This window comes from Eubalaena glacialis, chromosome 13 (genome assembly GCF_028564815.1).
Source record: "Eubalaena glacialis isolate mEubGla1 chromosome 13, mEubGla1.1.hap2.+ XY, whole genome shotgun sequence".
NCBI lineage: Eukaryota > Metazoa > Chordata > Mammalia > Artiodactyla > Balaenidae > Eubalaena > Eubalaena glacialis.
This window is the reverse complement of record NC_083728.1, coordinates 59,010,347-59,032,287: the sequence shown is the minus strand read 5'-3', so window position 1 is coordinate 59,032,287 and position 21,941 is coordinate 59,010,347. Positions and strand designations below refer to the sequence as shown.

Here is a 21,941-nt window from a genome sequence, read left to right as displayed (position 1 = left end):
GGATGAGATGCCACGGCAGGTCAGAAATAGGGCTTTTCTCTCCTCAGCCCACAGAGCTTGTGTTTTCTGACTCTCCCAAGGCGAAATGATAAAATCAGTGTTTTCTGTAACAGAGTCTGAGAAATTCACGCAAAGCTGCTTTTACCCTTCTGTTGTATTCTAGTTAATGCTTCCCTTTCAAGTTTATACATGTAGCTAGTCAGAACTGTGATTGATCCTATATATCATTTGGGATGTATATTTTTGGTTGGAAAAAATACATGAAAGTTCAGGACCTTAGTTAAGAGTGAGCATTTAACAATCTCTTTTGGGGTCAGTTAGCATCTAAAATTATTTATCTCAGTCTTTGGATCCCACCTGTGTTTTGGCTACACTCCTGGATGTCTCTAGGTGTCCTGGGACTCTTGCCAAATTCTCAGAACGGTTGACCTAAAAACGTACGCTATACAGTATTTTATAAGGAGGGAGGGAGAGGAAGAAAGATAAAGTGATGAAATGGTGGTTTAATTATAAAATGATTAAGGATTACTGATTAAGTAGTCCCAGGGTTATTTGCTTAATTAATTCTGGAGCATTTATTAAATATGTACTGAGTGCGAGAAACTGTATGGATCCAGCAGCGCAGACACATGTCACCTCTTGATTGGGTCTCTCCATGATGGCTTTTCTTTTCTTTTTTTTTTTTTTTTAAATGTACTTTATTTTCTTAGATAGCATATAGAGTCTTTTATTTTTTTAAGATTTTTTTTGACATGGGCCATTTTTAAATTTCTTTATTCAACATGTTACAATATTGCTTCTGTTTTCTGTTTTGGTTTTTTGTCCACACGGCATGTGGGATCTTAGCTCCCCGACCAGGGATGGAACCCGCATCCCCTGCATTGGAAGACGAAGTCTTAACCACTGGACTGCCAGGGAAGTCCCATGATGCCTTTTCTCTACCACCTTCTGCTGAAGCTTAAACTCCTTAAGAGGGAATCCTGCTTTGTTCTGATTTTATTCTCTGTGTACAGCATACACCAGGCCTAAAATAAATGTTTATTGAATAAATCACATTGTCACTCCCTTTCATAAATTCGTAGTCTGGTTAAATTCCAGTAAGGACTAACAATGGATTTCTTTAAATAAGGCTTGCTTCTTTTTCAGAAAACCCTTGAGTTCCATCTGGAAAAGCTGCTCCTTACTCCCCTCCCAGCAGATTGTCCTGTACACCAGGAACAGGGCCCAGCCCACCTGTTACAGCTCCTTAACACTATAGCATATATTGTTACTTCAGCCTTTAATGGGGATTGTAAAGTTGTAGGTTAATAGTCCATTTAACCAACTTTTTTTTACAGTGGGGATTTTGTGAGAGAATAAAATTCACGTAGACTGCAGCTTGACAAAAAGCTGATGTTCTGGGACTTCCCTGGTGGCGCAGTGGATAAGACTCCGCACTCCCAGTGCGGGTGGCCTGGATTCAATCCCTGGTCAGGGAACTAGATCCCACATGCATGCCACAACTAAGAGATCGAGTGCCACAACTAAGGAGCTGGCGAGCTGCAACTAAGGAGCCCTGGAGCTGCAACTAAGGAGCCCACGTTCTGCAACTAAGGAGCTGGCGAGCCGCAACTAAGGAGCCCACTGGCCACAACTAAGACATGGTGCAACCAAATAAATAAATAAATAAATATTAAAAAAAAAAAAAAAAAGCTGATGTTCCTGCTGTGTGAATGTTTGGATCCAACAGAAAAGAGATACTTGATAAGTCTGAATCGAGGGAGGGCTTAGTTCCCCTGCTGGTGCGCATTCTGGTCTCCCTTTTCATGGTGGTTGACAGTGCCTGACGTAGGTAACATGGTCTGTAGTCACCCTCACATCTAGACTGACCATTATGAATGTTGGCGACTGGTATTTACAGATAGAAACAAACCCAAGAAATGTATAGGGTCCGCACTCAGTGGGCTCTGCTGCCGTCAGAAAGAGGCCATGTGACCCTTCCAAGGAAGGACTTTTAAACCCTTGTTTTAGCCCCAGAAGATGAAGCATGCAGCCTCCATTCAGCGAAAACACAGTGTGAATACATGGTGTGTTTTGGAGGCAGTCGTTCTCCCTGAGGCTGCGCATCTCTGGAAAGGTCATGGGAGTAGTAGTAAAATATGACCTATTCTCATTTTCACTTTACTCTCAACTTTCTAGGAGCGTGTCCGGCGTAGAGAGCAAGACGGAGCTGCGTTTCGACCAACGCTGGTGTCCACCTGTGCTGACTGTAATTTTTATCCATAGGTTTGAAGACATACCTGATAGCGGGTCAGAGAGCGAAGGAGTCTCATTGCAGCTGTTCAGAGGCCTTGCTTTCTGGCTTTGAGGTCATTGACGGCTCACGGGTGTCCTCAGGCCCTAGGGGACAGGGGACAGCATCGCCAGGGAGTGTCAGTGACTTGGCGCAGACTGTCAAAACCTTTGATAACCTTAAGGTTAGTTTTTTTTTTTTTTTTTTCCCTACTTCTAAAACTTGATACTAATTCTGCAGTAGAACATGTGAAATAATAAACAGCCTTCGGGTCTGTGGCAGACGACTTGGAATGCCTTTCCATTTGGTTTTTATGATTTTTAAATTTAGTATAAAGTTAGCAGCATTTTGCATTTTTAATATCTTTGCTTTTTTGACATATGCACCTCCATTTTCTTTCTACACTGCATAGAGTTGCTTCTCACTTGAGTTATTATTTTCTTTTTCTGCAACCTATGATGTCTTTTGGGATTTCTGAAAGCTAACGATAAATGATAAGAGTAAAGGTGATTCTCCCAGCATCTTGCTTGGAGGGCTAGTTTGTATCTTATTTCAGAGACCACTTTCTCAAATACTCAAACATCTCTTGAAATTCAGTGTTTTATGATTATTTTAAATCTTGTTGGTGTGGGTGAATCTCGTGCTGTAGCTCATTGGAAGAGTGCAGGCTTGCCAAGAACATTATAATGTTTCATCACTGGGACAGAGATCTCCTGGTGGCTGCATAGATGCTCCCATTTCTGTCCCAATAAACTACCGGGGAATTAACACGATGGACCCTGGGCATCGAAATCACTCTGGCATGTGAGTTGTTCCTCAGATTTCACATTTGATTTAGTTCCCCCACTGATACCTCTTGTTTATTTTTACAGTTTAAATATTTGCCGTTTCCTTTTTTTTTTTTTTAAAGAGAGAGACGGTTAAAACAGTTCCACATCACTGTTTTGTGCTCTCAAATAACACAGTGATGTTTGGTCAGGACGATGGCCTATTGGTATGGCTGTAATCCAGTACATTCCTGCCTATCCACATCATTAACAGAGTTGAAAGCTTGCGATCTTGGTACTTCAGCTGAAGGCATCATAATGGGGCACTCAGCTGCAGTGTCCAGATTATTTCACTGTGTTGGACTTCATGGTGTCTCTCATCCAGGCACTGTGTGCGGTTCCTGTGTTCAGGTTTGTGGACAGCACACACGTATTGTTTTCATCGTGTGCTTTGTTCACTTAGTGCAGGGTTTCTCAGCCTCGACACCATCAGCATGTTGGGCCAGAGAACTATTTGTGGAGGGGACGTCCTGTGCATGGTGGGGTGTTGAGCAGCATCCCTGGCCTCCACCCACTAGATGCCAGTAGCATCCTCTCTTACCAGCGTGGCAACCAAGGTCTCCAGACATGACCAGATGTCCCCTAGCGGGGAAGGGTAAACTCACACCTGTTGAGGATAGGGTATTAGACCCTGTCCTTCCCCGTGCTCTCTGGCACATGCATAGCAGCGGATGTAGCTGAAATTTCCTTAATGCCTGCACTCTTTGCCCGGGCTGCTGTCTTGCAGGAGTCAGAAAGAGGAACCCCCTGCTCACAGGCTACCACTGAACATGGGCCGGGAAGAGCTAGGTGGGGAGGGGAGCAAAAACATGGCTTCCAAATACGGCCTTATTATTTGGGGAGAAATTGTTTCCTCAGGCTTCCAACTGAGCTGTAGTCAAGTAGAGAAATAGAGCTCAAAGCCAAAAATAAATGTTTTGTTGTGTTTGTCTGCCACTTTAGGTGATGTGTGTGTGTGTTTCTATCCATGCGGGCGTGTGCCCTTGAGGACCTCACTGTATCACACACCTGCAGTGTTAATGACAGGCATTCTGCGCTAAATTGCCTTAAGAAGGTTTTCTCTCCCCCCGACGGAACATTTCTTGTTCTAGTCATAAACCTATTTATATATTTATTTGTTTTTGATCTGATTGGGCAAAAACTATTTAGCATACTCTATTGCCATGTATAAATTTTCCAAATAATCTTGTGATCTATGAAGTTAACTGTGTTTACCAAAAGGAATTTGAGAAAAAAAAAAAAAAAGGATCTTTCTGCCCCTTCCAGGAGGGAAAGATGAGTGGATATGAAATATAATTTTGGGGGTATTTTGATGGTGTTTGGGGGATAACAGGACATCTGAGATGAGGGACGCCCCTGAAGCATAGGGTTCCTGGGATTCACGGTTGGAGTGGAAGGAGCATGAGGAGATAAGAGGCCCGGTCTCCATGCCAGGCTTTGCCACTTGGGGTCCCTCCTCACAACCCTGCTCTGGGCCCTGGTTCCTGGGTGCAGGTCGGGCCAGGGCAGGCGCCTGAGAGGCATAAGCACCGGGGAACCAAGTGAATCGCTATGAACCGTCATCCTAGACTTGAAAGGCAGAAAACTGAGGTCTCCTTTAAAGATTACATAGATTGTAATCTGACATACAAGGCCTTCCCTCAAGTAAGAGTTTTTGAACAATACAAAAGTGAAATCGCAGTCTCTTGCTCCAGGTTCTCTGAGTAGATTTATCCCACAAGCGTGTCGGCGGCTCATGTGTGCCACTGGTTTGTTGCTCCATGTTGTCTGCACCACAGTGAGCTGTTCTGATTCGCTGCATCACAGACGAGTTCCTCCTCATCCTTTCCCAGGATCTGTTGACTCTTTCTGTCAACAGACTTCTTTCCCTTTGTTGCTGCTGCCGCCCCGCAGCCAACAGGAGTTGACTCCCATGGGGATTTCTGTCTCCCCACATCTCCCTCCTCCCCCTGCCCAGCGCCGGAAGCCCTGACCAGTGGAAGAGGCCTGGTCTAAGGAGGATTCCCCAAGTAGGTTCCCTTGAACAGTAGTTTCTCAGGATAGAAATGGGCGTCCAGTACGGAAAAAGTGTTCTGTGGTCAATATGGGTGAAACAACACTGAAAGGGTTTCTTTACTGCAGGCCTTCTCAGAGCCTTTAGCATGCTAACATGCATGGATAGGTCTCCAGAGAGGGAAGTGGTATGCAGCATTCTCTGGCCTCTTGACCAAAGATTTCTTCTTTCAAGCTGTACCTTTTGGGGGTGTGCTTATCTAGTGGAAGGAGTTTTGTAACCAAGCAAAAGGGCTCTTTTGCCCACAGTGCAGAAAGCCTAACTCTGGCAGTGGGTGTCTGCAGCAAAGTCAGGGTTTATTTGCAGGGCACCAAGCAAAGGAGTGGGAGACAAGCCTCAGATCCACTCCAGCTTGGTCTTTGAGTTAAAGGGGGGAAGAACAGTGAAGCTAGGGTTAATCATCGTGTTGTGACATTTCTGTGACATTTCTTAATCGTAGTTTTGGGAGCCAGGATGTCTCTGGTTTACGATTCTCAGGCCAGGTGGTCCATGGATGGGGGGGGTCTGTTGCTCATCTTGCCCTGGAGAAACAACCTGAGTTTGTACCTTAACAGTGATATCGACAACAGCAGTTTAGTGCGTTAGTGATGTTATTGATGATAGCCATCTTAGTCACCTGACTCTGGCTGAGGAGTGTTTAGTTAGCACAGAGTTGAGGTTAGAGGGGACAAGAAAAGGAATAAAGTTTGGGACAGAGAGATTAATCATAAACTCAGCAGGAGAACTCGGTTTTAGAGGGCCTTGGTTTCCTTAGTTCCTTGAAAGAACCAAGGAATTAGAGGAAAGGTGTTCTGTAAATTCTCATCGAGTGAATCCACAGAGGCTTGGTCCTGTTGCTCTCGCCTGCAGTGCGATCGCTTCCCTGTCCCCATAAACTCCCCTCTTTTCTCACCGTGCAGCTTCCTTAGTTTCCTGTGACTCCTCTAGCTAGTGATGCCGCCACCCCATCTCTGAAGCCTTAATTCAGTAGGTCTGTACCTCTTGGTTATAACATACGCAACCTGAAATACTTGCTTGTTTCTTACGCCCCTTTCTCTGATCTATTTGAATGCAGGGCCTGTTTGTTACATAACTTAAGTTTTTCCGAAGGGTCCAGCATGGTGCCTGGCATGTAGTAGATAATTACGACTTTCTTTTGGCTTATGTTTTTAGTTTTTTAATGACACGCAGAGACACGTAGCTCTGCAGAGTTAGACTGAGGGCTGAACTGGAAGCCTGGGCAGAACCAAGGTGATGCCCATGAAGCACTTGTTTTCTGCTCCTGGCACACGTACCCTGTGTGTCTGTAAGTTATCTCCCAGTTCACAGCTGGACAATTGCCACCTGATATTTCGTAAATAGTCTGAGTACTATGATGACCTGCTAAGAAACAGTAGTGATGGCAGAGGTCAAGGGCTTTGGCCTTGAGGTCATACGTCAGAGGGGACCCTTCACACCTAAGCCTTGGCTTCTTGAGTGGCTGGTCGTGAGAGCTGCTCCCCAGGAAGGACCTGACGTCACATACTGGGGGGAGGGGGGTCCCACCAGAATGGCACTCAGCTCTCTGGGCTGAGCTGCAGAGGTACTGGAGGGTTTGGGGTGAGGAGGCAAGAAGGGAGCCAAGGAAGGAGACAAGGCCTTGCCACGTCAGTGTCACGGAAGGTGGCTTGGGTGCCTCAGAAAGGCTGGAACCTAAAGCTGAGGATCCATCTCAAAGCCTTGGCTTTGGGATCGAACAGGTCACCTCGTGGCTGTAAGCCACAGGGAAATGGCAATTTCTCAGGGCTGTCGTGAAGATTAACTGAAGTCACGCCGCGAATGCTGGGGTTGGAGAAGCTCAGCTGACCCTGGAGCGCACTTTCCCTCAGTCCGCACGGAGTGGCGGATGCTGACCGCAGAAGGAGCAGGGAGGACAGGAGCAGGCGGAGGCGCTGTTTGGTTCGCCCACAAGGAGTCACTGAGTCTCTCGGGAAGGTCCCTGTTTGCTCTGAGCTGAAGGGGGTCCTTCAGTTGTTGCAGCTAATCGTTGCTGTAAGGGATGTAGACACGGCACACGTGCAACCTGTTTTGTGTGGCCCCAGCCCTGCTGTGGTGTCTGCTGCTCATTTATCATGAACCCTGTGGGTGACGGATGGAGGGAGACTGCGCATGCCAATAAAAATAGCCAGGCTGACGTGTTTGCAAAGAGCAAAGAAATGCAAACCAAAGATGTGGATGGTGTTTTATCACATCCGTCCTAATCATTGAGCCACATGAGCTGTGAGAGCATCTTATGTCATCCCTGAAAGACCTCCGTGGGATGCACCTGCTTGGCTGGTCTTCGTGAGTTTGCCTTAATCCCTTATTCAGAACCCAGGGCATGTGCTCATGGGGTGTTTCTCCCTGTTTACGGTTGGTGATATGAGGCTGATAAAGTGGATTCACCCACGTGAGGGGATTCAGAGAGGGCCTGTCCTGTCTCACAAGGGTTATACTTTCCCTTTGAGGTCACTTGCCCTAGGAACACCCTTCTGTGACAGTCGCTATGGCTTTTTAAATGATTCTAAGAAAATGATCACTTCTCTTATCTCCTTGTTATTTGTATGTAAAATCATTATGAATAGGCTTAGTCAGTTCAGTTTGAGGAAGTGAGGGCCTTTTACTTTATTATAGATGGAAAAAGTAATAGATTTCTCTTTCTCTGTCTCTCTGTCTCTCTCCCTCTCTCTCTCTCTCTCTCTATCTCTCTCTGTGTGTGTGTGTGTGTGTGTGTGTGTGTGTGTGTGTAGTTTAGACATTAAGTATTTATTGTAAATAGTTGTCTGAGTTGATAGTGGTGATGGTTGATGGTTGCACAATTCTGTGACTATACTAAAAACTATTGAATTATAGACTTTAGATAATGAGTTGTATGGTACGTGAATTATATCTCCATAAAGCTGCAACACAAATAAATAAATAGTAATCTGAAGGCTGCTCTGAAATGTGGATGTAAAGTAAGTTTTTTTAAAAAGGACTTTTCAAGTTGTGTCTATATTTTGAGACGTGTGTGTTTCCTTCAATTAGGAGGAAGCACATCACATATAAATTGACAACTCTTCCTTATAGAAGAATTCCAGCTAATAGATTGTAGAAGGAGTGAGGGAAAGAAAAATCACCTTTAGAGCATCACAGTAATAAGTGCTACAGGCAAGATCCATCAGTGAATTCTAAAATCAGCAGGTAGACGTTTAAGGAGAAACAGGACATTTGCATAGCCTCCAAGCATCTCCCCTTAGATATTTATTCATTTTAAAGGGAAGAATAGTTAGGGAGTTCCCTGGTGGTTAGGATTCTGGGCTTATACTGCCGTGGCCCAGGGTTCAATCCCTGGTGGGGGAACTGAGATCCCACAAGCCATGCGGCACAGCCAAAAAATAAAGAAAGAAAGGGAAGACTAGTAACTCGACAGTGGAAAACCTAGCAGGGCCTACCTTCACCAAATGATGATGGTTAGCATCACAATTAAGAAAACCAGCGGTATCATGTACCACCCCCCACCCTGTGTTACATGCAGAGAAGGGCATATCACCTCTGTGGGTTTCTTCCCTCAAATCCTAAACCTCAGTCAACTCGTGAGAAAACATTAGACAAATCCAAATTCAAGGACATTTTACAAAATACCTAACCAGGACACTTCAAAAATGTCCCAGACTGGAGGAGACTAAATGTGCGTGGGATCCCGGAACAGGAAAAGGACATCTGAGTAAAATCTGCAGCGTGGTTAATAGTACCGTGCCAGTGTTAATCTGTTAGTTTTGGTAACTGGGCCACGGTTCATATAAGATGCTAAGTAACGTTAGGGGAAGCTGGGGTGGACGTATGGGGACTCTCTGAACTGTCTTTCCCACTCTGTTTAAGTCTAAATTTGTTTCAAAATAAAACATTTTAATACATATGTATAAAATATTATGTTTATATTATTTTTATGTAATATAAATATGCTTGTTGTTGTTATATATTACGTGTGAATTGAAATGGAAAGGTTAGTCCAGCTCATTTAATTGACATCATCAGGTAGTAAAGTACTGCACATGAAATAAATTTCCCCAAATACCAAATATCTTCTTCCTTTGACTTTCTGATGGAACTTTACCACACCATGGTGACACTTTTCTTGTCTTATCAGCCTCGATTATTAAACTCACTTAGGTCGCTTAGGGCTCAGGAATCTGTGAGGTTTCAGTGGTTCTACACTCTGTGGCTTAGAGATTTTGCACCTGGTTTTTACAGGTGTGTGTTTTGTTTGTTGTTTTGCCTCCAGTATTCGCAGGCTGTCCACTTTTCTGTTCTTATCGCTTCTGGATGCCTTTCTTTTTCTGTAATAATTACCGTTTCTATTTTCCTCTAATATCCGGCTTCTACTTTCCTCTAGGATTTTGTTAGCAGAAGTCATCTATTTGGGAGTGTGAATGCCTGTGCCGATCCGCTTGCTTGGGGAGGGTGCCTGACCTGCCCGTGGCAGGTCACAGCCGGGGCGGCCTCTGCCCCGCACGGCAGGCTGTCCCTGTTCGCGCCGAGATGTCACATGTGTGGCTGGGGTCAAGGGCGTTGTCCCCCTGCCATTCTCTAACTGTGACTCTGGGCCAGTCCCTTCTCTCTATGCCTCAGTTCCCTCTTATGTAAAATGGGCTACTCACAATATGTTTCCTGGGTGCTTGTGAGGACTAAACAAAGTAATACAGGAAAGAGCTTAGAACTCAGAATGGGCCTCAGTAGGTCGTATGTGCTCTGGCTACATGCTCCTGTCTGCCATGTTCAACTTGGGTTTCGAGTTTGGGAAGCAAGGGATGCTCCTCCTGGTCTGAGGACAGCTCGCTCAGTAGTCATGTTCAGCAGACTGACCAGGCAAAGCAGGACTTTTCTGATGTTGTTTCCCCCTCGTTTCTCAGAAAAGAGGTTTCCCTGCTCCCTCCCTTGACAGTTATGAAAAAAGGACAGCTGTTGGCTTAGAAGTGATTTATCTTGTGAAGAGAAATAGCCTTGAAGAAAAAACTATTTTATAGCTCAGTGCCATGTATTCTGAAGAGGATGTAGGGTGTATGTGTTGAAATGTGTTAAAAACAATGCAAAGGCACCCAAGCGTGTTAGAGAAATCGTTATAATCTTCCCTCCAGAGCCCACATCCGAGATGGGGGGAAGCGTGGGTAATCTGGGAAGATGAAGAGTTTGCTCCTGGCTGTTCTGCAGGGGATCTCGGGTTTCCCAGGCAACAGCCAGCACACTCCTTGGCTCGGAGAGTCCTCTGTCCTGGAGACCTTAGCTGGTCTTGGTGAAGCTCCCCTTGGTGCCGGTGTCCAGTGGTGCCACTTAAAGGAACCAGGAGGTGGCCATAACTGCTTGGGTCACTTCAGGGGAACAAGGCAGAGGAGATCAAAGTGCCAGGATTATTCCTGGGTCCTCTTTGTGCCAGGAAAGGAGGCCAGAGAGAGGCTGCATGGTGGTCAGGGGCCAGGAGCCCCGCAGTCTGACCCCCGCTGTTGACAGTCACTTCTGCCTTGCAGCGTCGATATGAGGATTAATGGAGATCAGGTGCACGAGACCGTGGGCATGGCGTGGATAAGGACCTGACAGTGTTCGTTGGCACGTCCTGGGCACTGAGGCGTTTCCACATCGTGGCAGCCGCTCTCATTAGAACAGTAGCTTTGACCCACTGTGTCTGCAGAGGGGCTGCCCTACAAGTCAGTTGCTCAGTTTGGGCGTGCCCCCCAGAGTCCCCAGAATCTAAACCCCTCTTCCTGGTAAGGGCTTCTTGGGGTCTGAGATGACAGCAGCTGCTCAGGGGGAGAGATGGGCCTTTAATGGGTTGGCAAACATTTCACAGAGGTATCTGCTTGGCAAAAACCAGTATGTGAGACGTTTTAACCTGATTAAAACGAAGCTGGAAATAGTTAAAGGAAAGTTGCTCGGGGGAGGGGGTGGACAAACCCACCCACCGTCCCACCGTTGCTTGGCGGGAACCCCGTGGAGCACAAGAGGCTCCCCCTACAGATCGAGGGAATGTCGAGATATGAGAACGTTTCCATCAGGGCAGACAGATTTCTCTAAAGTTTTTGTTTCATTTGTTTTTAAGTTAGAATCAGTACAGTTTCCCCCAGAAAAGGAAAGTAGCTGAGGAAGAAACAGAATGACAAAGAGCCACATCTTCACAGTACAACGAAATGATCTGCTGCTGGGTCCCTGTGCTGCAGGAACCACCCTGCCACAGGAGGGCCTGGGTCCACAGCTGGCATCCTCCCCAACCCCCGGGTCCCCACTCCCTGGATGAAGCTGCTGTGAGTGTGCGGAGTGAGCACCGTTCAGACCATTAGGAGTCCCGCTCACGGATCCTGCTCTACCCCGGGGCTCCCTGAGCACAGTCTCCTAGACCGTTGTGAGCATCCGGGCTCTGACAACACACGTCCTTGCTCCCTGAGGTTCTTTTGTGGGCAGCTCTGCGGGACATGCATTAGAATGGGGTACAGGCCCGGCAGCCTCTGTTTGCCAAAAGGGTGTAGACTTGAGCTGCCCATCTGTGAAGAGCCCTGCCCCCGGCCCCCTGAGATCAGCCCGGTCCCCACGGGCAGTCCCAGTCCCCACTGGCCCTCCCACCCCTTCCTTCACAGCCAAGACCTGTCAGAGAGGGGATGCAGTGTCTGACTGGGGTGGCCTTGACTCCTGTCCAGGGACTCCTTTGCAGCGGGTGTATGCTCTCTGGTGTCCGATAGGTTTGAGAGTCACTTTTGCATATTTGTGGCTCTAAATGCATGAAACATCATCCATATGCAAAGCCAGCACACCGTGAGGAATTCCTAAGAAGCAGATGGCCTGTTCTTCAAGTGCATCAGGTGTACTTGAGGAGAGGAAGATACTTAGGAGCAAGCTGATGCCAAGAGATGCCTGAAAACACAGGGCTGGGCAAGAGCAGACGCCCGGTGGCTGTCCGGTCTGTGATCAAGGACTTTAAATGATCGTATGCACCGGCTTCAGAACCAGAGAGAATAGTGACCCGATGTTTCAGTGTTAAGGACCAGTGTTTACTGAGCACTCCCCAACACTGCAGGCGTGTGTGGAGCCAAGTGTGGTCAATGCACGCACGCTCACACACGCAAGCCCTCACCCACGGCAGACATCGCCCGCCCCCATGGGTCCCCTCCCTCGGGGCTAGGACGTGACCTCATCATCCTTCTCAGTTCAGCATTCTAGGAGGTCAGTGCCATGGGATTAGAGCTGATCTAAATACCTCTGACCGGCCTTACATGTGTCTCCTCATTCTGCCCTTACGATACAATCCCATTTAACGAAGGAGGAAACTGAGGCTCAGAGAGATTCCCATACTATTAAGTGGTAGAACCAGGATTCAGTCTGTGACAGTCTGATTTCAAAGCCAGTGCCTTTAATCACTGTGTTACACTTGTTCTCTAGACTTAACGTTTGAAAAGTGGTCAGAGAGGGCTTCCCTGGTGGTGCAGTGGTTAAGAATCCACCTGCCAATGCAGGGGTCACCGGTTCGAGCCCTGGTCTGGGAAGATCTCACACGCTGCGGAACGACTAAGGTCGTGCACTTCAACTACTGAGCCTGCGCTCTAGAGCCTGCGAACCACAACTACTGAGCCTGCGTGCCACAACTACTGAAGCCCGTGCGCCTAGAGCCTGTGCTCAGCAACAAGAGAAGCCACCTCAATGAGAAGCCCGCACACCACAACGAAGAGTAGCCCCTGCTCGCCGCAACTAGAGAAAGCTTGTGCGCAGCAATGAAGATCCAACACAGCCAAAAATAAAATAAATAAATAAATAAATAAATACTTAAAAAAAAAAAAAAGAAAAGAAAAGTGGTCAGAGAATCTGTTCACTATTCCATCGTGTCTTTACGAGATTGGTGACAGACAGTCCCTGGAGCCTAAGGGTTTGGCTCAGAGGGTCTCAACCCTCCACACCCCCCTGCCGCTCCAGGCTGTATCCATCCTACCCCTGGGCCATCAGTAGGCCCCTGAAAAGGCTGTGTTTCCCTAGAGAAGCAAGCCTGCCACCGCTACCACCACCAAAGCCATTTACACACACACACACACACACACACACACCTGCTAGGGAGGACCTTGGGAATCTTGCTGGCCTGTCACGTGGACGCACGCACTTTTTTCTGGGGGTGGGGGAGTCGCTTCATGTGTGTGGTAGTGGATTTTTTTTTTCCATTTGAGAAGATCATTGGCCCCATTGGCAACATGTTCTGAAGTTTAACTCAGTCAATACCAAGAGGTGCTTTAAAATAATTTTACTGTATGCCATTGACAATTAGAGCATCTTGCCCCTGTTAATAATGCCAGTTTTTTCCGAGCTACAAGCAGATTTTACCTAGGTACTGCTGTTTGCTTGGACATGATACTCCCTGATTTGGCCAGCTCTTTTGGCACGTATATTTTCACTTCTTGAATGAATACGAACATTCGAATTTAATGGGTGCATTGCGTCAGATTCCCAAATTACACAACTCTTTAGAATCTTTATTTCTTTTATTGAATACAGTACAGGCCTGAAATCTAACTTAGGATGTGATCTGGGTTATATCCTTGCCCTAAGGCACTAAGTGACATTTATTTTATTTAAATTTTATTATTTAAAATTTCTGAAATAATATCTAGCCTCCTACAGTGTATTCCAGTGCTTAACGATTCTTACGCTAGGAAATTGTTTTTGAAGCCTAATAAGTCTGTCTTCTCCCCTGGATGCTGTCAGTTGTTATCTCAGTGATGGTTGATTATCTCAGTGGTCTAGGTTACCAGATCATATTAATAATAAGAGCACATTTATTAAGGATACACTGAGCGCCAGGAGCAATGCTAGGCTTTCTACATGCGTATTCATAAATCCTTACAATATGTCTTCAAGAAAAGTGTTTTCACTCTCATTTCACACAGGAGAGAACCAAGGTGAGGGATTTGAACAGGGGTCTCCAAACCAGTAAGGAATCGAGGATTTGAACCCTGGTTTGTGAGAAACGAAAGCCTTGCCCTTTCTACTATCCATGGTGGTACTTTTTTTTTTTTTATTGAAGTATAGTTGCTGTACAATATTATATAAGTTACAGAAGTACAATATAGTGATGGACAATTTTTAAAGGTTATGCTCCATTTGTAGTTATTGTAAACTACTGTCTGTATTCCCTGTGTTGTACTATATGTGGCGGTGTTGAGTCTTGCCTTGTTTTTTCTAGGTCAGCTAATTCCCGCAAATGAATAAGAAGGGCTGGGTCTGTAAGCTCATCCCTCCGATTGTCCTGCTTTATGAGAACAGCTCACCTTCACAGAGAGCTTGAGAACCTTCGCTTAGTGTTTGAGTGTGGGTTGGCGGCTAGTTTGTTTAACAACAGCTTTATTGAGTTATAATCCACCCTTTTAGAGTGTATAATTTGGTGGTTTTTAGTATGTTTGAAAGGTTGTACAACCATCACCATGGTCAGTTTTAGAACATTTTCATCACCCCAAAAAGAAACCCCACACCGGTTAGAGTCGCTCCCCATTCCCTTGTGTCCGTCACCGCTGGCAACCACTAATCTCCTTTCTGTCACTGTGGATTTGCCTTTTGTGGATATTTTATACAGATGGAATCCCACTATATGTGGCCTTTTGTGTCTGGCTTCTTTCACTGAACGAGTTTTCAAGGTTCATCCACGTTGTCGTGTGTGTCAGTGCTTCATCCCTTTGGATAGCTGAGTAATGTTTTGTTCTGTAGATATGCCCCATTTTGTTGATCCATTCATCTGCTGATGGACATCTGAGTTGTTTCTCCTAAAAAGTAGAAGCTGTTAGGGCACATTCACGTACAGGTCTTTGTGTGGTTTATTTTCCATTTTCATGCTGCCAGTTCTTTTTTTCTGGCTGTGTTGGGTCTTCGTTGCTGTGCGCGGGCTTTCTCTAAGTGTGGCGAGTGGGTGCTACTCTTCATTGCGGTGTGCGGGCTTCTCATTGCCGTGGCTTCTCTGTGTGGCAGAGCACGGGCTCTAGGTGCGCGGGCTTCAGTAGTTGTGGCGCGTGGGCTCAGTAGTTGTGGCTCGCAGGCTCAGTAGTTGTGGCGCACGGGCTTAGTTGCTCCGCGGCATGTGGGATCTTCATGGACCAGGGCTCGAACCTGTGTCCCCTGCGTTGGCGGGCGGATTCTTAATCACTGCACCACCAGGGAAGCCCCAGCCAGTTCATTTTTAACTCATCTTGAGTGGTTCGGTAAGCCTTCCATTTGGTTGCGCCATTCTGTGTGACAGCAAATTGCAACAGCAGCTGACTTGTTTGAATCACGTAGTGAGGTCATGTTGCCTGAGTGAGCTCCTATGGTCTGTGTTTTTCTCGTAGACCTGCCCGTCGTGCAGAATCACATTTGCTCCCAAATTGGAAGCTGGCGCCGAAGGCGGAGCAGTCCAGAATGGCTGTCAGGAGGAGCCCAAGAACAGCACCAAGGTAACCCGCTCTGGGCTGTGGTCCCTGTCAGTGCCTCTCCTGGTGCACCCACCTGAGAGGACATCCTGTCTGGTCAGCTTCTCAGTTCCGAGGGCAACTCCTCTTGGGTGACACCACTGCATACCTTCGAGTCCTCTGGGTTTTGAACAGACCGATAAAGAGCAGGATGGATGCTGACCTGCATGGGATACCCTGACGGGCAGTGAGACCTGCAGGGCTGGAAGCTGGACTCAACGGCTGGTGGGATGTGGATGTGGAAGGAGAAGAGGGGAACCCTTAGGGTGAGAGGTGGGGCGTGAGGAGGGCTTGGGTTAGGCCAGCAGCAAGGGCAGTGCAGAGAAGTCTCGCCTGGAGACCAGACCCAGGAGCCTCCAAGCAAGCTTCTGAATCAGACGACTCTCCAGGGAGGCGCAAATCTGTCATCCTCACCCTCGGGTCGTTGGCCCACGGACCTGCATGATGCTGGGTCATTCCACATCATTTGTGTCAAGTCACCCCTTCTTTTTTTTTAATTGGAGTACAATTGTTTTACAATGTTGTGTTAGTTTCTGCTGGACAACGAAGTGAATCAACTTTATATATACATATATCCCCTCCCTCTTGAGCCCGCCTCCCATCGCCCCATCCCACCCATCTAGGTCATCACAGAGCACCAAGCTGAGCTCCCTGTGCTATACAGGAGGTTCCCACTAGCTATCTGTTTTACACATGGTGGTGTGTATATGTCAATCCTAAAAACCCAAAGCATCCCACCCTCCCCTTCCCCCACTGTGTCCACATGTCCGTTCTCTATGTCTGTGTCTCTGTTTTTGCCCTGGAACTAGGTTCATCTGTACCATTTTTCTAGATTCCACATATATGCATTAATATACGATATTTGTTTTTCTCTTTCTGACTTACTTCACTCTGTATGACAGACTCTAGGTCCATCCACATCTCTACAAATGACCCAATTTCATTCCTTTTTATGGCTGAGTAATATTCCATTGTATATATGTACCACACCTTTTTTATCCATTCATCTGTCAATGGACATTTAGGTTGCTTGGGGTGACTGATTATTAGAGAAATGCAAATCAGTCACCCCTTCTTAAGCCGCAGCCCTTACAGCTCTGGGTTTCCTTTCCCTGGATCCACCCCTGCACTTCCTTCGAGTCTTCCTGGCTTCTGGATTGCTGGTTCTGTGGTCAGGAAACTCTGGGAGCCTCCCCAACTCCTGCCTTAGTCTTCCCTCTGACCTCCTTACCGGCTCTTCCCATGACACCACTGTCCTGGGCGCCTGGAGGTGTGTTTGGAGGAGCCAGGGGGAATGGGGAGAAGCGGACCGGCAGAGAGGCAGAGCGCTCGGGTTAGAGCAGAGATCCAAAGGTGCAGGTTGTGGTGTGCGGGGCGCAGTCCAGGGGGCTCCGGTATGGCCGTGTTACGGGGGATAGTGCTGCTGCATCTCACGCCTCAGCCTCTGTGTCTGTCCCCACCCCCTTATCCTGACACAGGCTTCTGGAGGACCCAGTTCCAAAACGCAAAACGGACTGCTGAGCCCTCCCCCGGAGGAGAAGCTCACCAACAGTCAGACCTCCCTGTGCGAGATCTTACAGGAGAAGGGAAGGTGGGCAGGTGTGAGCTTGGACCAGTCAGCCCTCCTTCCGCTGAGGTTCAAGAACATCCGGGAGAAAACGGATGCCCATTTTGTTGATGTTATCAAGGAAGACAGGTAAGATGCAGCCACCTGCCTCAAAGCAAAGATTTGCAGGTAGAAGCTCCCCCTTTTCTGAGTCACCTCACCCCCCACGCATTTGCCTTCCATTGTCAATGTATTTTGAAATAATTTGAAACCTACAGAAAAGTGGCATGAATAATACAAAAGATTCCCTTTACACCCTTTGCCCGATTTACCAACTTTTAACATTTTACTCTGCTTGTTTTATTCTCCTCTCTCTCCCTGTGAAATTTATTATTTTTTTTCTGAACCATTTGACAGTAAGTTAGACACATCGTGCTCTCTACCCCTTAAAACTGTGTTTCCTGAAAACAGGGGTGTTCTTGCACATGATCATAGCTACCTACTTCAGGAAATTTAACACTGATGAGGTGTTTTACCCAGTCTGCGGTTCCTATTCCGGTTTTGTTGGGTGGTCCCACGTGTCCCCCATAGCACGGTAGAGAATCACATGCTGCACCATTCGGTTGTCAGGCCTCTTCAGTCTTTAAATCTGGGGCAGTTCCTCAGCCATTCTTGATCTTCCATGACATTGACATTTTTGAAACATGCAGGCCTGGCTCTTTTATAAAATATTCCTGAAGTTGGATTTGTGTGACATCTCCTCACGATTCTGTCCAGGCTGCTTGTGTGTCCAGATCCCACGGTGGTGATGTGTCTTCTCAGGCACCAGATCCAGAGGCCCATGGTGCCCCCTTTGACCTTCATCAGGGGCAGTGATGTTGATCAGCTGGGCGAGTGTTGCCAACTTCTCCAGTCTGTACTCATTTTCTCCCTGTGACTAGTCGGCCATCTGTGGGAAGATGCTTTCAGATCATGTAAAGATCCCATTCCTCACCACACTTCCCTAGACTTAATCTCCATTGATGGTTCTTGGTTGAAACCGTCTTTACTATGTTGGTCAAAATGGCAGTTTTCCTGCTTCAGCGCTGACTGTGCATTTATCATTTGGGGCTTGGCATTCTGCAGTAAAGAAGAGCTCCTCCCCACTTATTACTTAATGTATCCATCTATAGATTTATAAATCCATATAAACCCTCATGAAGTCCTGTTTTACTTAACAGGACATCATTTATCACTGTCCTAATTAGAGTTTGATGCTCTAGTTGTCCCGAATCTGGCCTTTGGGAGCCCCCCTTCAGGCTGGCTCCTGTGTCCTTTCGACACGGCTCCTTCATTTGTTTTGAGTGATTTCTTACTTTCCAGCACAACAGGCTCATTTTATATCTTCCCTGCCTCAGCTCAGGAATCAGCCGTTTCTCCAAAGAGCCCTGGCTCCTTTTAGTGAAAAACGGTATTTACATATGTTAGTTATTAATGTTTGATTTAATGTCATTGTAGTCAAAGGCATATACTATGTGACTTCATTCCTTTTACATTTATTGAAACTTGTTCTGTGGTCTCACATGTGGTCTGTTTTGGTAAACATACCATGTGCATTTGAAAGAATGCATATTTTGCATTCTCAGGATGTTGTGATCCATAAACCTCAATTAGGTCCACGTGGTTGGCAGTAATGTTCAGATCATCTGTCTCTTTACTGACTTTTTTGTCTCTTGTTCTATCACTTATTGAGATAGGGATGTTAAAATCTCCAGCTGTGGTTGTGGAATTGTCTGTGTCTCTCTGTAGTCCTGACAATTTTTGTTTCAGGTATTTTGAAGCTCTTTTTTAGGTACATACACATTTATGAGTGTTATATATCCCTGGTAAATAATCCTTTTATCATTTTGAAGTGTCTCTCTTTGTGCCCAGTAATACTCTGTCTTGAAGACTGCTTTATCGGATATTAACATAGTCACTCTAGTCTTCTTATTCTTACTGTTTGCATGCTACATCATTTTCCATTTTAAAAAATTCTAACCTGGGTCTTTATATTTGAAATACATCTCTTTTGGGTCTTGCTCCTTAAATCATTCTGACAATCTCTGCCTTTTTAATTATATTTTAATATATTTATTTGCTTTTTAGCCATACCTCTTTGCATTATTTTTCTTTTAATGGTTGCTCTAGGCAGTCTTTTATTTTTATAGTCTTCTTATGTTAATGTTGCATCATTTCACTTTTTTTCTTTTTATAAATTTATTTATTTGTTTATTTTTGGCTGCGTTGGGTCTTCATTGCTGTATGCAGGCTTTCTCTAGTTGCAGTGAGCGGGGGCTACTCTTCGTTGTGGTGCGCGGGCTTCTCATTGCGGTGGCTTCTCTTGTTGCAGAGCATGGGCTCTAGGCATGTGGGCTTCAGTAGTTGTGGCGCAAGGGCTCAGTAGTTGTGCCTCGTGGGCTCTAGAGTGCAGGCTCAGTAGTTGTGGTGCACGGGCTTAGCCGCTACGCGGCATGTGGGATCGTCCCGGACTAGGGCTTGAACCTGTGTCCCCTGAATTGGCAGGCGGATTCTTAACCACTGTGCCACCAGGGAAGTCCCTGTATCATTTCATTTTAAATGTAGAAATCTTACAACTGTATAGGTACATTACTCTCTTCTCATTCCTTATGTTACAGTTTTCACATGTATTATATCCATATACATTATAAACCCCAACCTCCAATTCCAACCTCTTGGTAATCTCAGGTTGGTCTCTATTGATTGCTTTTTTGTTGAGGATGGATCATGGTTTCCTGTTTCCTTGTTTGTCTAGTAATTTTGAATTGCATTGTGCACATTATGTACAATGGTTAGAAAATCTGGATTCTGTTACGTTCCTTTGAAGAATATCAACTTTTTGTTTGTTTTAGTAGACAGTTAACTCATCTGAACTCAAACACCAAACTCTGTCTCCCCTGAGGTGGGCAGCCACTATTCCTTCTATTTTCTGGTTTTCCAGGTCAGTAAAACTGTAGTTTTTCTGAGTTTTAGCCATCCTACACGTGGTGCTGACTAATGACTCTCTTTAGGCAAAAAAGAAAAGAAAAAAAAAACCCCACAAGAAATTCAACCTGTTCCAAGTGTGGCTTTCCTCCATTTGCTTACTGCTTTGGTCAATTGCCAGTGCCTGCCAGGAGTTGTTTTTATATTTTGTTCAGGGTTTATAGTTGTTATCTGAGAGACGATTGATCTAACAGGAGCTAATCTCCATTCCCAGAAGTGGAACCTCCCAATATTAATCTCAAATGAGCAGTACATTTTATAGTGTGGATCCTGCCACTTGACTGCAAAAATGAAACCATTACATTTCCTTCTTATAGCTGCTTTGTTGTTTTTCCCTCTGTCCATACTTGCCAAGTGGAGGGGAGGATAGGGGGTCAACATTAGGGGATAGAATTTTCTCTTTTATAAGTCTGAGAGCCCAGTAAGGTATTGCACACTTAGCACAAAAAGAGAGCCCACTCTGCTTCAGGGAAAGGAGGAACTACAGTGAACTCTACTGTGTGTCAGGCACATGATAGGCTCTTTACATATATCATAGGATTTAATTCTAGTAGTTATTATGTGAGGGAGAGAGACATCCCACAGCTGCATTTGCCTTCTGAAATTATGCTAACATTCCCTTAAATTTATAGTAATTTTCTGCAGGATAAAAAGGATATGACTATTTGCTAGCAGTCCGTAAAAGAATGAAAGAGTCACGTAAAGCAGGCTTGATTTCTCTGCTATTAAAATCATTGAGCATTATCATTTTTCAGGTTTCACATGCAATCTGCATATGTGACAATAGCACCAAAATTACACTAACTATAAACACAATTTTGTGATAACAACCTGTTAGCGGTGACAGTGGTAATTACTGTCAGTACTCTGAGTGACAGGACAGCCGGTTCTGAATTATGTTTGCAAGGAAGCCTCCAAATCAACATAAGTACGCTCAGTACAGGGATCTGCTGGTCCTTTGGAAGGGAGCATTTTATAGAACAAAAAAGCTGCTGCCTCCTTCTATTCTAATTCTGGACGTTAGGAAGATGTTTTCAAAAGCACGGTTCTGATGATGTGTGTTATATTAATGGTGAATGGGCATTCTTTCGTGGAGGTGAAACCTAAAATGGGATTATGTTTAGAAGCATGAAGGACTTTCCAGAGACATGTTCTAAGAGGGGCAGTTGAGCAATGTCTATTGTATGGTGACTTTTAGGTACAGCTTTTGTGACACGCTTCACAAATGGCGTTTCAGTAGGTAACTGTGATCTTCTGATAAAATAAATATAACGATTGTGCTGCACGTTGATTGATTGCATTTATCGTCTCTTCTAGCCTGATGAAAGATTATTTTTTTAAGCCACCCATTAATCAGTTCAGCTTGAACTTCCTGGATCAGGAGCTAGAACAAGCCTACAGGACCAGCTATCAAGAAGAGGTGCGTGGCTCCTTATAATTTTACCAAAGACATGCGTCGTTTTCACTGCACAGTTCACGATTAGTCTTGTGCTTTGGAGGCCATTTTTGTTTTCCTGAGTGACAGGAAATTGACGGCTCATATTGATTTCCCACAGTCCGTAAGCCCTAAATTTCACCTGTATGTGAATTTATCCCCACAAGGGAGAAAACCCCAAATCTCTCTACAACAACCCAGGCTTGTCATCTCCCGGTCCCTCTCCTCTGTAGCTGGTGCATCCCCAGGCGCCCTTGGCTGTGCTCCAGCCCCTGGAGGCCTAGTACGGGGTGAGAGGGGTGATGGGGAGCTCCAGCCCCACCTATTCTCTGTTCTCAAGCAGGA

General features: G+C 45.8%; 1 protein-coding gene across 1 annotated transcript in view; it reads left to right on the top strand.

The window, feature by feature from the left end:
• Nucleotides 1–21,941, top strand: part of ADCY9 (adenylate cyclase 9) — a 122,958-nt gene that overhangs the window by 75,607 nt on the left and 25,410 nt on the right. Inside the window, exons 3-6 of the mRNA XM_061208907.1 lie at nucleotides 2,266–2,456; nucleotides 15,472–15,576; nucleotides 17,070–17,287; nucleotides 21,479–21,581. Coding sequence (XP_061064890.1) covers nucleotides 2,266–2,456; nucleotides 15,472–15,576; nucleotides 17,070–17,287; nucleotides 21,479–21,581 — 617 coding nt within the window. The remainder of the gene's footprint in view (nucleotides 1–2,265; nucleotides 2,457–15,471; nucleotides 15,577–17,069; nucleotides 17,288–21,478; nucleotides 21,582–21,941) is intronic.